General features: G+C 37.3%; 1 protein-coding gene across 1 annotated transcript; it reads right to left on the bottom strand.

Moving 5' to 3' along the window:
* Positions 1–36: 36 nt before the first annotated feature.
* Positions 37–12,202, bottom strand: LOC140238030 (uncharacterized). Its single transcript, XM_072317955.1, has 15 exons — positions 12,017–12,202; positions 11,574–11,720; positions 10,613–10,731; positions 9,724–9,907; positions 8,640–8,764; positions 7,633–7,764; positions 7,192–7,294; positions 6,390–6,550; positions 5,492–5,599; positions 4,624–4,704; positions 2,947–3,094; positions 2,284–2,393; positions 1,651–1,824; positions 1,080–1,158; positions 37–261 (listed from the first exon to the last, which is right to left on the bottom strand). Exons 1-15 carry the CDS (start codon positions 12,189–12,191, stop codon positions 143–145), a joined length of 1,965 nt encoding a protein of 654 aa, XP_072174056.1. The 5' UTR covers positions 12,192–12,202; the 3' UTR covers positions 37–142.
* Positions 12,203–12,422: the final 220 nt, after the last annotated feature.

Raw genomic sequence — 12,422 nt, 5'->3', positions numbered from 1 at the left:
GCCTGGCAGACATCCGCAAACTGGCCACATCACTGTGGCGATTTTTGTTTGTTGTTGTTGTTGTTGTTGGTGGTGGTTTTTTTTTTTGTTTTTTTTTTTTGCTTCATGGCACTGCCCCTCCTATTATAGACAATCTTCCTCTCTATTCCTGGGTCTTGTAAGAAAATGGTCCCTTCGACATCCGGGACATCGCGAAAAATACAGCTCCGACGATGAGGGCGCCGCATACAAACATTCCAATTCCCATTCCCACCAGAGCTCCTGCGGCGAGTGAAACCGACAAGCATGCAGTCGAAGAAACGGGGGGGGGGGGGGGGGGGGCGGGGGGAGTTGTCATGGAAGTTGGATGGAAAAAGAGATAGATGTGGTGAGGAGAAAGACGAAGAATACGCAGTATTCAGTATACAGTAAACCAAATTTATATACGTTGCTGTTTATTATATTCTGTCATAAAAAGGCTATATTAAAAAAAGACAATTTAGTTATCATGGCTCCAGGCTGCTCGCAAAAAAAAAAAAAAAGTTTTGAACCCACGAAGTTCGAGGATGAATGATTATTCCGAAGAGACGTTCTTTATGAAGGGAATTAACAGGGGCAAACCGACCAGCATTATTAGATTGTTTTCACTCGCAAGGTAATTCAACGTAGGTATAGAGTTGAATTAAATTATTAATACAATATGGACAGAGTCTACGTCTGGTCATGTCTCTTGTGTAAGAAATCATTTGAAATAATGATAAAGGAAACATAGGTGATTGAAGATGCACTTAAATCTTTTTGTTTTCATTATGCATGAGCATTCTTCAGAGTGGATTGAGCGGAGTATCATTATGTTACATTATTTTGGTATCATTGTTGTTCCTGTTATTATCATTATTATTATTATTATTATTATTATCATTATCATTATTATTATTATTATTATTATTATTATTATTATTATTATCATTGTTATTATTATCATTATTATTATTATTATTATTATTATTATTATTATTATTATTATTATTATTATCATCATCATAAAAGGAATCATCATTGTTGATGCTGATCACACAAGAAGGCGCGGTTTAACTCACCCACAGAATATCCGGACGAGGTGGATGTCTCGTAGAAATCGGCACGAAGAGTTTTGCTCGCAACCTCTAGACTCACCATCTAATGAAGATTGCAGAGCATACATAGATTGAATTTAGTGATAGTAGGTAAGTTTAAGCAAGTGTGATAACACTGTTTTGACATTCAATGAAGGCTACTTGTAGATCCCTTGATGAAACTAGATATATCTAACTAAATATATTCACTCTCAGTATTCAAGAAATGGCCTCGAACTTTGCATATATAACAAACATAATCATTAACATTCTTAAACACACACAACACTTCGCTTTTTTTACACACAAACTCTCTACAGTTGGCACAATGTACCATTCCGCATTCAATTTTGTTTCCTCACTCGGCATCAGATCAGTGAGTGGTGACTGGATCATCTATGAGCGTATTATACGCTGTTACTTGTCAAGCATTTACTTATCATACAGTGATAATGGTCTCCTGCATTTCTATTACACCTAGATTTGCTTATAATAGGACTGGTACATAGATAGATCTATGAATTATGACGTCACTTGACTTTTCGTATCACTGTACCTCTGCCTGATGTCGGAATGTGATCATAAGACCAGTATTGACGGCCGTTTCCAGTTTTGTATACGAGTCTTCGAGGGTGATTTGCTGGGTCACATTCAGAACGTCGCCCTCTACCGGAGGAATCCCCAGCAACAGGAAGTAGATTGTCATAATCCCGTCGCTTCCTTCCACAGCCTACGACAAAGCGGAACAAACACGGGATTGTAAGAATATAATTATTATTGGACATAATTTGACATATTATTGGACATAATAAGGTCAATATGGAAATATCCAATTAGCTTTTACAACCAGAACATCGAGAAACGGAATTGAAAAGGGGGGGGGGGGGGTTGTGGTGACATTACTTTGTGATTTACCGGTTCATCTCACATACACTAAGTAATATATTATCTGTAAACATCTTATTCGAGTTCAAAAGCAGAGTCTAGCTTTTGCGTGAACTTTGATTACCAAAATTTCACATGAAAATTAGAGGTAAATAACGGCAAACAAACTGACAGTTTTTACAAGTTAGTGAAGGAATGAAACGAGAGACAAGCATTGTCTTGGACTGTACCATTGAGAGTTCGGTATTTGACCTGCTATATTTACTTTACTTGCTCATTTTCGCTCCTGGTACATAATACTTACCAACGGATTTGTTATCCTACTTGACGTGACGTTGGCTGCCCTAGCGAGACTGTTCACCACGCCAAAATAGAACGAGTTGGAACTATTTTGGACGTACTGATCATAAAGGACTACACAAAGAGGAAGAAGAGAGAAAAAAAAAACAGATAGAGTGGGAGCAACATCTAAATTACTATATTTTAGAAGTCTAATGCATTAGTCTAAATTCATTATAACGTCTGAAAGAAATAAAGCAAGTAAACGGATAATATGAACAATGGAAAAGAAGAAACCAAATTGTTAGAACCTGATTCGTACAGACTACAACTCGGTAAGTGGATTAGGTTTGACATCCAGTCCGTAGAACTCCCACTCGAGAACAACATCTTCTTTTTTTTTATTTTTTTATTTTTTTTTTTTACTCTCGACGATCTTCCAAAGCTTTTAGCCTTCCTCTCTTTAGTGTTAAAGAGTGCTGTGATAGCTTTTCACCCTCAAAGTCAGGAATTACCCAAGCCGAGTAAAGCTAGAATGCGTTTATTAAACAAATCGACATAATACTTGACATAACAATGAGGTAAACTGCTTGTTTAGTATTAGTGGCTTTAGAACTACATGATGAATTGGGCAAAGTGGAGACATCCCCCGACAAGTCATCTTTAACTTACACCAAACCAAACTCACATTTGTCTTTCATATTGACGGCTAGTTCTTTGCTGTCGGATGAGTCATAGCACATGCTGACGTCGTGCATATACGGATTAAAGGCCCCCAAATTGAACGCGAAGAAATTCTGTGACGCGATGTAGTTCGTGTATGCCGGTATGTTATCCTGCACACAAATGACAAATTATAATACCATTTGCTCTTTTTTTTTGTGTGTATTTTCATTAAATTTCTTTTTATCTATTTTTCATTTCAAACCAATTTACATACATTCATCGACACAATTTGATTATAATAAATACAAAACAATTCAAATATTTACATCCATGAATGAATTTCTACATGACAAACGTAGCAAACTTTAAACTAAGTCATGGAATTAGTTACCTTTGTGTCAAACAATGGGGATAATTTGGAAGGCTGTTGGAAAGGGGGAAGACTGCTGAAGATTTTAGCTTGTATTTTGCAGTCCCCTCAGGAAAAAGAAAAGAATATGACAAAAATCAAAGGAATTATTGTTATTAAAAAATCAACAAAAATGGCTGGTACATTTACTTTGTACATTTATCCATGTGTCTATTTATGCATTCATTTATTTTTGCAGCACGGTGAGTACGTTGCCAAGATGAAGACAAAACGAAATTCCAAATAATTAGTACATTGCATGAACAATCATACTGATACAATATGAGGTAGGAGAGACCGGGTCTAGTTGTTACACTGTCATTTTCTCTATTATGATCAAAAGATGGCGTTATACAAGTAATATCAAATCAAAACGTATAGCCAACGATCTCTGCATGCGAAATCTGGCGTTACCTGGACGTCACATGTAGAAGGTAGGTCCAAAAAACACTTTTTTACCTCTCCGAGTAAAATTTTGAAAAATTCGATTTTTCTTTATTACACCAAATCCATTCTTCTCCAGTAAGTGATGGGTATGTGGTTGAAAGAAGCGTGTTTTGGCTGTCTTTTGGTGAAAGTAGCAACACGTGATGTTTGATTGTTTATTGGCCACACGTGTGAAAAGTTTTTGAAAACGCACTGGGTCAAGTTGTTACAACAACTTGACCCGTCTGGAGAATCGAGTGGTGTAACAACTTACCCCAATGCACTTTCAATTGAATTTATGGTTGTATATACACACACACACACACACACACACACACACACACACACAGACACCCAACACACTCATACACCCCAGCACAGGCTAACATGCACACCCAGACAGGTTAATATTAAGAATTACCTAACACGTCAGATCTGCATTACCCGATTTGAGTTGACTTTCTACGGTGTAACAAAGTACCCCATGTGCTGTAACAACCTACCCCAACATCGGGGAAAGTTGTTACAAAATTTTGTGTTTATTAATTACGTAATATCTTGTTTATATTATCTGGACTTCCAAAGTTTGTACTGTTTTTAAGTAAAGGAGGAAATAAGGTATCCTCACAGCAAAAATGAAGCCGATTCCTCTATTCGTTTTTTGTACAGACCTAAAAATGTGAAAATTGTAACAACTAGACCCGGTCTCCCCTACATGTGTGAATCAGTATCAGATACAGTATTAAGAATGTAGACAGCCCCTAACTAATGATGATAGCCTGTTTAATCTTCGCAGATATCAAAGGGATGGTGAATCCTTTGTGAAGGAAACGAATTATCATCTACATAATTGTATTTTCTTACCCTTGTAGAAACTGACACATCAACAGCGATGGGAATTTCATTGACTGCATGGTGCAGCGCGGCTTCCGAACTCCAACTTTCCTAATTACGTCACAGAAGGGAGAATAATCAAACGCATTAGAATGTAACATTCATACGAGTAGCATACCTATTGCATCAAAAGCATGCTCATGACAGTAAACTACACTATGTCGGGATATTTTCTTCTCTTTTTTTTTTCCAATGTGCCTCGGGGGAAGAATTAGAAAGTATAATATCGTAAAGAGGTCGGAGCAAACAAATGCTCACGGAAAAGTTCACTTTGTGATTTTGATACCAATACGAGAGTGCTTTATCAAATAGGAAATCCGCCTATTTTCAGCAGGTGCATTCTAGAGAACTTGTATCAAAGGTTAATTGTGTTTAAAGTGATAGGTAAACTCCGCATGTTTTTGAATGTACACCTATATTTACCTCTGAATTGCTGCGCATATTACTTGCATAATTCTGAATAATAAGTGATACTCTTTTACACAAATAATAACTTTAGTCAAGAAAGAAAATATTGTAACTCGTAGTGGTAGAAAAATTAAGCATCCAGTGATACTCGATCTCTAGTAGTTGTATATCACGATTGTTTGGTCGTATGGTTCATACGATTAGTTAACCTTGCTTGCCAATTTGTATATCACTGTACATGTTTAGTAGGGATAGACTATTTTATATACATCATTGTAATATATCGCAAACATGTATTCTTTGATATTGTAATGACCATATATTGTATTTATGTGTTGTACTCTCATACCCCGGAATGGGGTCGGAAGAGTCGAATAAAATACAAATACAAATACAAATATTGAGTAGGCCTATATGCCTGTTCACTCACGTTTGCAAAGAAGTACTCGAAAGTCACATTAGATTCTATTCCCGGTGCCACCGGGTAGTTGTACATTCGCGCGATCCATGATTCCACTGGAATCTGCCGGTATGTTGACTACATCAAATATGAAGTAAAGAGCGAGATAAAAATACGTGATAGTATTTTAGGATAATTTGGAATATTGGACCATTGACATGTGGACATAAACACTAATGGAAATATGACTGCAATAACAGTGTAATGCACCTATATGGTTGTCGTACTTCCTCGTTTTTATGATTTTATTCATATTTCGAATAATACCCCGTATAACCCCAAGACACCAAGGGTACATTGGGAGTTGAAGTCAAACTAGCATGTAACTAAGCTCTTTATGTTTTGTTTCGTACCCAAACATTGAGTATACGTCAATCTCTATTTATGCGCAGTAAGTTCCGTCATGTGTGTTGTGTATTGCCTATACCTATTTTCTTTTTATATATGAAATAATGATCAATACTGGACACCCTGCACAACAAGGGGCAAATTGACCTCTTCTTACAGTCGGGTCAAAAATTCTCTATTGGCAGAGAAATCTTTCGAATGCTTTACCTTTATTGTGAGTTGGAAACTTGAGTAGAGTTATGGAATATGAGTAGTTGTTTTTTTTTTCATCTTGTCTCCCTCTAACTCATAAGAAGAAAAATTATACCACAAATCTTCACCTCTCTGCTTATAAACTCTTGTTTTCAGGAGTAGCGCTCTTGAAAAATCCGTGCTATAAATCCATCTAAGCGATAAGAACATGAAATGTTCATACATACATAGACACATACAGGGCTCGTCATTAATATTTTAGTGGCAGAAACACCAAACCAACACAGAAAATAGTAAATATTGAACACTGGTGTGTATATAAGCGTACCTTGCCTTCGTACACCCAGTTAACCTTGCCAAGTTGTAAGAAACTAGAGATGGAACGCAAGTACACGTGCTCGTCATCCGACCTGCCCGCTTCGCCCGAGTAAGTCGGAATCGGACCAATTGCGCATGTTGATTTCACGAGGTCGATTTTGAAACTAAGACCTGTATTTCAAAGACGATGCAGAAATAGAAAAGGGAGAAATTACATCTCAAACGGAACTTGATTTGGATGGTGACCGCACAGAGAAAAAGCAAAAACAAAAATGTGATATTTTACTGTAGATCTTTACATCTTTATGATGTTTCATTTCGTTTCATTTCATAACATTATTCGTGCCATTTTCAACAAAAAAGTGTACAAATATTCTACACATTATGTATAAAAAATATGATATAAACACATAATAAATTGTGAGGTTAAGATGAATGATATTTACACGTACTATCATCTTGCTATATTATTATCTCGATAATTTTTATCACCTTATTATGAATTACTATTACTTTTATAGTTTTAAATCGAATTGCATTGAATTAGATTCAATTGGACAGAATTGAATTAAACTGGAGAATCTACATGAAAGTCTTGATTTTCTTTTATCTAAGTGTTTGTCCAGGTGTGGACAGTGTGACTGTGTGTGTGTTTGTGTTGATGTTGATTTCACTTTCACACTAGAGCACATCTTCCAGCATGTTGACGCAAGAATCATTTAGATGTGGAAAGCTTAAAGTGATATATGCGACAGTTTTGGAGGCGGTCATAGGGTAGCTGCAGGCAAAATAACTCAAGATTCGTGACTTACCGAGGTTGTAGTCATGTACCTCTTTGATGGGATCCTGTGGCTCTGTCAGTCCCCAAGGTTGATATTGGTAGGCCACGATGTTTCCTGGGTAGTTGTAGTATTCCTGCCATCGAATTATATACATCACAAACTAAGTGAACGGAGCATTGATGTATGATATTCATAGCACATATCTCAAAGTGAATCGCAGATATTTTCTGAAATGAACAAGACATGATATATAATATAATTATGTAACCCATCTTGATGTTTCACTTGAATTAAATTAACATACACGTATGGCTCAAGACATCCAACTGTGTATAAGATGAAAATTTCTTGATGATTGAATAATTTCAGAGACTCGGAGAGTACAAAATATAAGTGATTGCAATGAAAATTTTCATGTTGATTTTGGGCACAAATAAAATTGTAAATAAATGAACAGAAACGCTTTCTTACATACAAAGTGTAGATCCTCTGCGCAAGCGGTATAGCGACCTCCACGCCGATGGAAAATGATTCCAAGTTGGCAAACATGTCGGGGTAGGGCTGTTCGCTGATTCGGTTCTCACAGACATATCCGAGGGGTGGCTGACGGAAATCAAATGAATTCAGATTTAAGGGGATCACGTTCAAATTATATACTCAACTCCAGTTTTCAGAGTCCACAGAAATGCCAGTTAGCCTTTCCGGGGATTTTTCCTTTTCATTATCAAAACTCTTTTCAAATAATGGCTGGTAATTCGGGGTTCAGTACAAGAAAATTAATGAAGATTGTCAAACGAAAGACGCTTTGTTGAAACTCAAATACTATGAAGTACTACTGTACACTTTGTAGGGAAAAAAGTAAACAAATCCGTATATATTTCATAAATGTTCATTTCTCCAAAATGGGTATAGTCGAAATTTGAGCAGTTGCTTTCCTGTAATTATGTTAAGATTTAGCATGCGAATCAGGAATGAATATTATTGCTTGGGCGTTATTAACGTCATAATCCTGTTTGTTGTTGCTTTTTTTTTATTGTACAATTGTGGTGATAACAGAAGGACCAGAAATCTCTCAAGTATTGAATATTGCAGAACTAAATTTAGAGGAAAAGAGGTAAACATGATCTCACATTATCACATGTGTTTGTGTATATGTTTAAAAAAATAATTTTGTCATATAAATGAAAAAAAGAATTGTCAGAAGCTTGTGATATGATGATTCATTCTTTGTCATAATGATACTTTGTGTTACTTTGTTTTGTTTTATTTCAATCTGACTATGTATACGGATTTTTGTTATTTGGTAAGCTAATCTACATCATTGTAATATTATTATAAAAGGAACCTGTGGCAGCTTTATAGATATTGACCATGATAATGCTGACAATTTTGATAATGATAATGATAATTATCATAACCAGTATAATAATGATAATAATAATAATATATTCAACAATCATCATCACCATCATAGTTACCTCAAAGGCGCGTTCATCCTCCACTGGTCCGGGAATGACTTCGAAGAACTCGTAGACGTGATAGAAACTGTGCCACTCGTTGATTGGGATGAAATCGCCACTTGGAGTCGGTACATAAGTTTGAGCTGCAAACATCAGCCATGACGAGTTAGCGATTAGTGTACCAAAGAGTACTCAAGTCGTTCTGTGCGTCTTATCGTAAAGAAATACTAATTGAATTGATCAAATACTCTATGATGATATCTCAGGTAGATATTAACTTGGATGCTCGACACTTCTTCCTGCAATATGTAACCTTCCTAGGCATGGTTTTGAAAAGTGTATTTATTCACTCTGCTTAGCGAAATTTACTCGTATAGTATTTCTGATCAAAGAGAGGCGGATGATGAGGATAGATTTAGTGATCTGTGATCGACAACTCTGGTGGGTAGTGACTACATTGTTAAGAACCACACCCAAAGTACCAGCTGGCCTTTGCGATGCGTTTTCCAAGATCGTATATATGATTGATGTATAATGCGTGTAATTCATATCATTGATTTTTTTTTTTTTTTTTTGTAAGAGGAAACAAGACTATGGAAGTGAAGAATGCATGACCTTGTGTTATGATATACAGATGCAGTTCTCAACATGCAGACCCAAGAGATTAGCTCTGTCAACACATTATAGGTATAATAGAGTGATATTTGTTAAGGTATTACTTGGATCACAAAATTACATGATTTGACACGAATACCAATATTCATATATCAAATGACTTGATGGGACATCAGATAAAATGTGAAACAACATTTTACATAATTGACTGCTTTTAATGAAAGTACTTGATATTTCACAAATTCATATCGATATCGTGGGGGGGGGGGAACTTTAGTGGTGTGCACGAATATTTAAATAATACACTACATGGTATCCTTTTGTTTGTTAGCAGCATTTTCTCGATACCAAAAACTGATAATTTGTGACAATCAAAATTCTATTTTTCTTTACGAACTATTGGAAATATGATATGGTTGAAACGGTCACCCATATGATCGCCTATGGCGACAGTGGGTCAGTTATGCTTATCATAATATCGCCTCACCCGTTCCGTTGATGGTAGCTCGGACTGGAATCTGCTCGCCGCCACCCGCTGTGTGTTGGCCGGGAAGAGTGAAGTAGTAGTCCAGCAGGTAAGTCTGATTCGCGCTCTCGATGTACATACAATTCTGCCAGTGATTGGTCAAAATGCCACGCACGTACTCCTGTCCGATGTAGGTCTCGTTGTACTTGGAGTGGGGAAAGAAGATTAATGTGATAGAAAAATAACCTCTTTCCGGAATTGTATTGCACTAAGAAACATATTATTCTGAAAGTAATATTTTTATTTTGAATACATAAGCATCTACTCTAAGCCAATGGTTTTCCTCTGACGAAGAAGGAAAGCTGTTTTGAAAACATGTAGCACCAGTAATTGTGTAATTCTCTCAACTAAAAGAATACTTTCAACATCATTATATCATTATTATGAACATCACTACTACTATTATCACAACATAATGCCCGAGAAATCTAGATTTTCATAGGTTTTTTAGGGACCCCCCTCCCCACACACACACCCACATATACGCACTCACACTTCCCTACAGCCATAATGCACTATGAAGAGGCCGAGGACCATATTTGGTGTGTTGTGTGTGCATGTGTGTGTGTGTGTTTTATGAGAAAGGGGTGCTGCTTGGGGGTGGGGGATTTTGTGCTCTTGTTTGTGTCAAGGGTCAATGGTACTCCCCCCTCTTCCCCTCCCCATCCACGTTGCCATCCACCATCCCCTTCCCCCTCACCCTGCTTTTTACAGGTTATTGTTTGGAACTCCTTTTTCTTCAGAGAGCCAAAGGTTCCTGTGTATTTTTTTCCACTCGCCTGCCCACAGTGCTGTCTAAATACGTTCAACAACGTATGATAAAGTTAATCGGCTCCTTGTCTCGACTTACCTTTCCTCCGAACACAAATACATCATTCACGCCACCAATGTGAGGAGAACCGTCCTCGAGCTTGAATCCGTAAATATTGAACGGTGTGGTTGACATATTGGCAACAACGCATCGATGACCTATGGCGAGAAAGACAGACACAACCTTGGATATAGAATGGGTCTTCCCGAGTGCCATCACTTATATCAGAGAAAATCGGGTGCATTTCACGCACGAGATAGACATCCACGAGTCATACGGCCCACTAGCCATACTGCCCACGAGTCAAACGGCCCACGATTCATACAACTCAGGAGTCATACAGTCCACGAGCTGGATATGAACAAGGCCCACGAACCCGACATCAAATAAAATAAGCCCACGAGCTGTACGATCCACGAGCTAGACACATAGGCCTTACTTTCGTAGTATCTTGCTCTTGGGCCTGTTTTCTTTATAGTGTCTAGCTCATGGGCCGTATGAATCGTGGGTGTCCAACTTGGACGTATGCCCCCAGCAAATTTCATGAATCTCATTTCAGACTAATGACGAAAAAGCAGCAGTGGGTAATGAGGATTAATTCCATCTATGTACTGAGAGGCTAGACACGTCTTTATAGCGGAGAACACATGTACTCCGAAATCAAAACATTATTAAAATATATCGATGAACTTGATGGCATATTGATTAATATTATTGATATTATATAGCATAATGTGCCTTTCTTCTCGGAAATCCACTGAAGTAGTAATTTCCGTATACATCTGTATAACTTCCGGTAGCAAAATTTGTTTTTCCTTCCCACATTTGAAGAGAGCACTAGTATTAAAATAAAGACAACGTAGAAATTTGAAAAAAAAAACCAACAACAACAAAGAACAAACCAAGTAACTCATCACACGTTGAACTGTTTGGCAGCGTAAAACACAAAACAACATACATGTAAGTACAAAATGGTGATAAAGACAAAGAAAAGTATTACCAAACGTCGTGATAGACTGTCCTGTCTTATAGTCATACGAGGTGTGAGATTCAAAACCTCGTGAGAGGGTGTCGGCAGCACCCCTATTCCCCGGCTCATCGTAATATTCCTGCATCTCCAAGGAATAGTTCTTCGTTACGATATTCCCTGTGGACAACAAATTTAGACTGTCATTATTTTTTGGGGAAAAAAAACACACACACACAGAGGAAGTTATGATAATGACAAAGTAATTCAAAAAGACAAACTAAAATATCATTCTATGTATAATGTATAAAGCAGTTATAATCATGCGCGTGTTCGTATTAAGTGTTAACGTACAATCACTGTGTCATCTTATCGAACAATCATTAAGCAAACAATAACATCTGAATAAGACCAAAGGGAAGAATGCACAGAGCTATGTGGAGCTACTGGAAGAAAGAGACACCAGCATGACCTACCCTCGATTCTCAATGTGTACTGGCTTGGGAGTTTCGGCAAGGGCGGCCCCTCTCCAGTGGGTGGCTTCGGGATGCAGACGCTTGGGTCCGGGGCGGCTCCCGCGGCGCTGAGAATCGCCATGACGAGAAGCGCCTTCAGCAAAAACCCACGTAGCTGATCTTGGCAAGTTGTCATCTTTAACAGAAATGCCTGTTGCCAGGTACGAAGAAGAAAAAAAAAATCTGAAAACCGATCAAAAAACCTTTCGTAATGTGATGTGAATCTATGTCTGTGTTTGAAGAAGAAAGAGAGACATTTTTGACATTATGTATTGTGCTAATCTTAGCATGATTTTTATCTACACACACACTCACACACACACACACACACATATATATATATATATATATATATATATATATATAT

Source organism: Diadema setosum, chromosome 14 (assembly GCF_964275005.1).
Source record: "Diadema setosum chromosome 14, eeDiaSeto1, whole genome shotgun sequence".
Classification (NCBI taxonomy): Eukaryota; Metazoa; Echinodermata; class Echinoidea; order Diadematoida; family Diadematidae; genus Diadema; species Diadema setosum.
The sequence above is the reverse complement of the archived record's forward strand: the minus strand, read 5'-3'. Positions and strand labels throughout refer to the sequence as shown.

Excerpts from the sequence above, each read along its gene's own strand:
- LOC140238030 (XM_072317955.1), bottom strand. The coding sequence starts at position 12,191 with ATGACAACTTGCCAAGATCAGCTACGTGGGTTTTTGCTGAAGGCGCTT. Across the intron at positions 5,600-6,389 it reads ACTGGGTGTACGAAGGCAAG|TCAACATACCGGCAGATTCC; the intron begins GTACGCTTATAT and ends TATTTGATGTAG. Across the intron at positions 262-1,079 it reads CTCGTCCGGATATTCTGTGG|GAGCTCTGGTGGGAATGGGA; the intron begins GTGAGTTAAACC and ends CACTCGCCGCAG.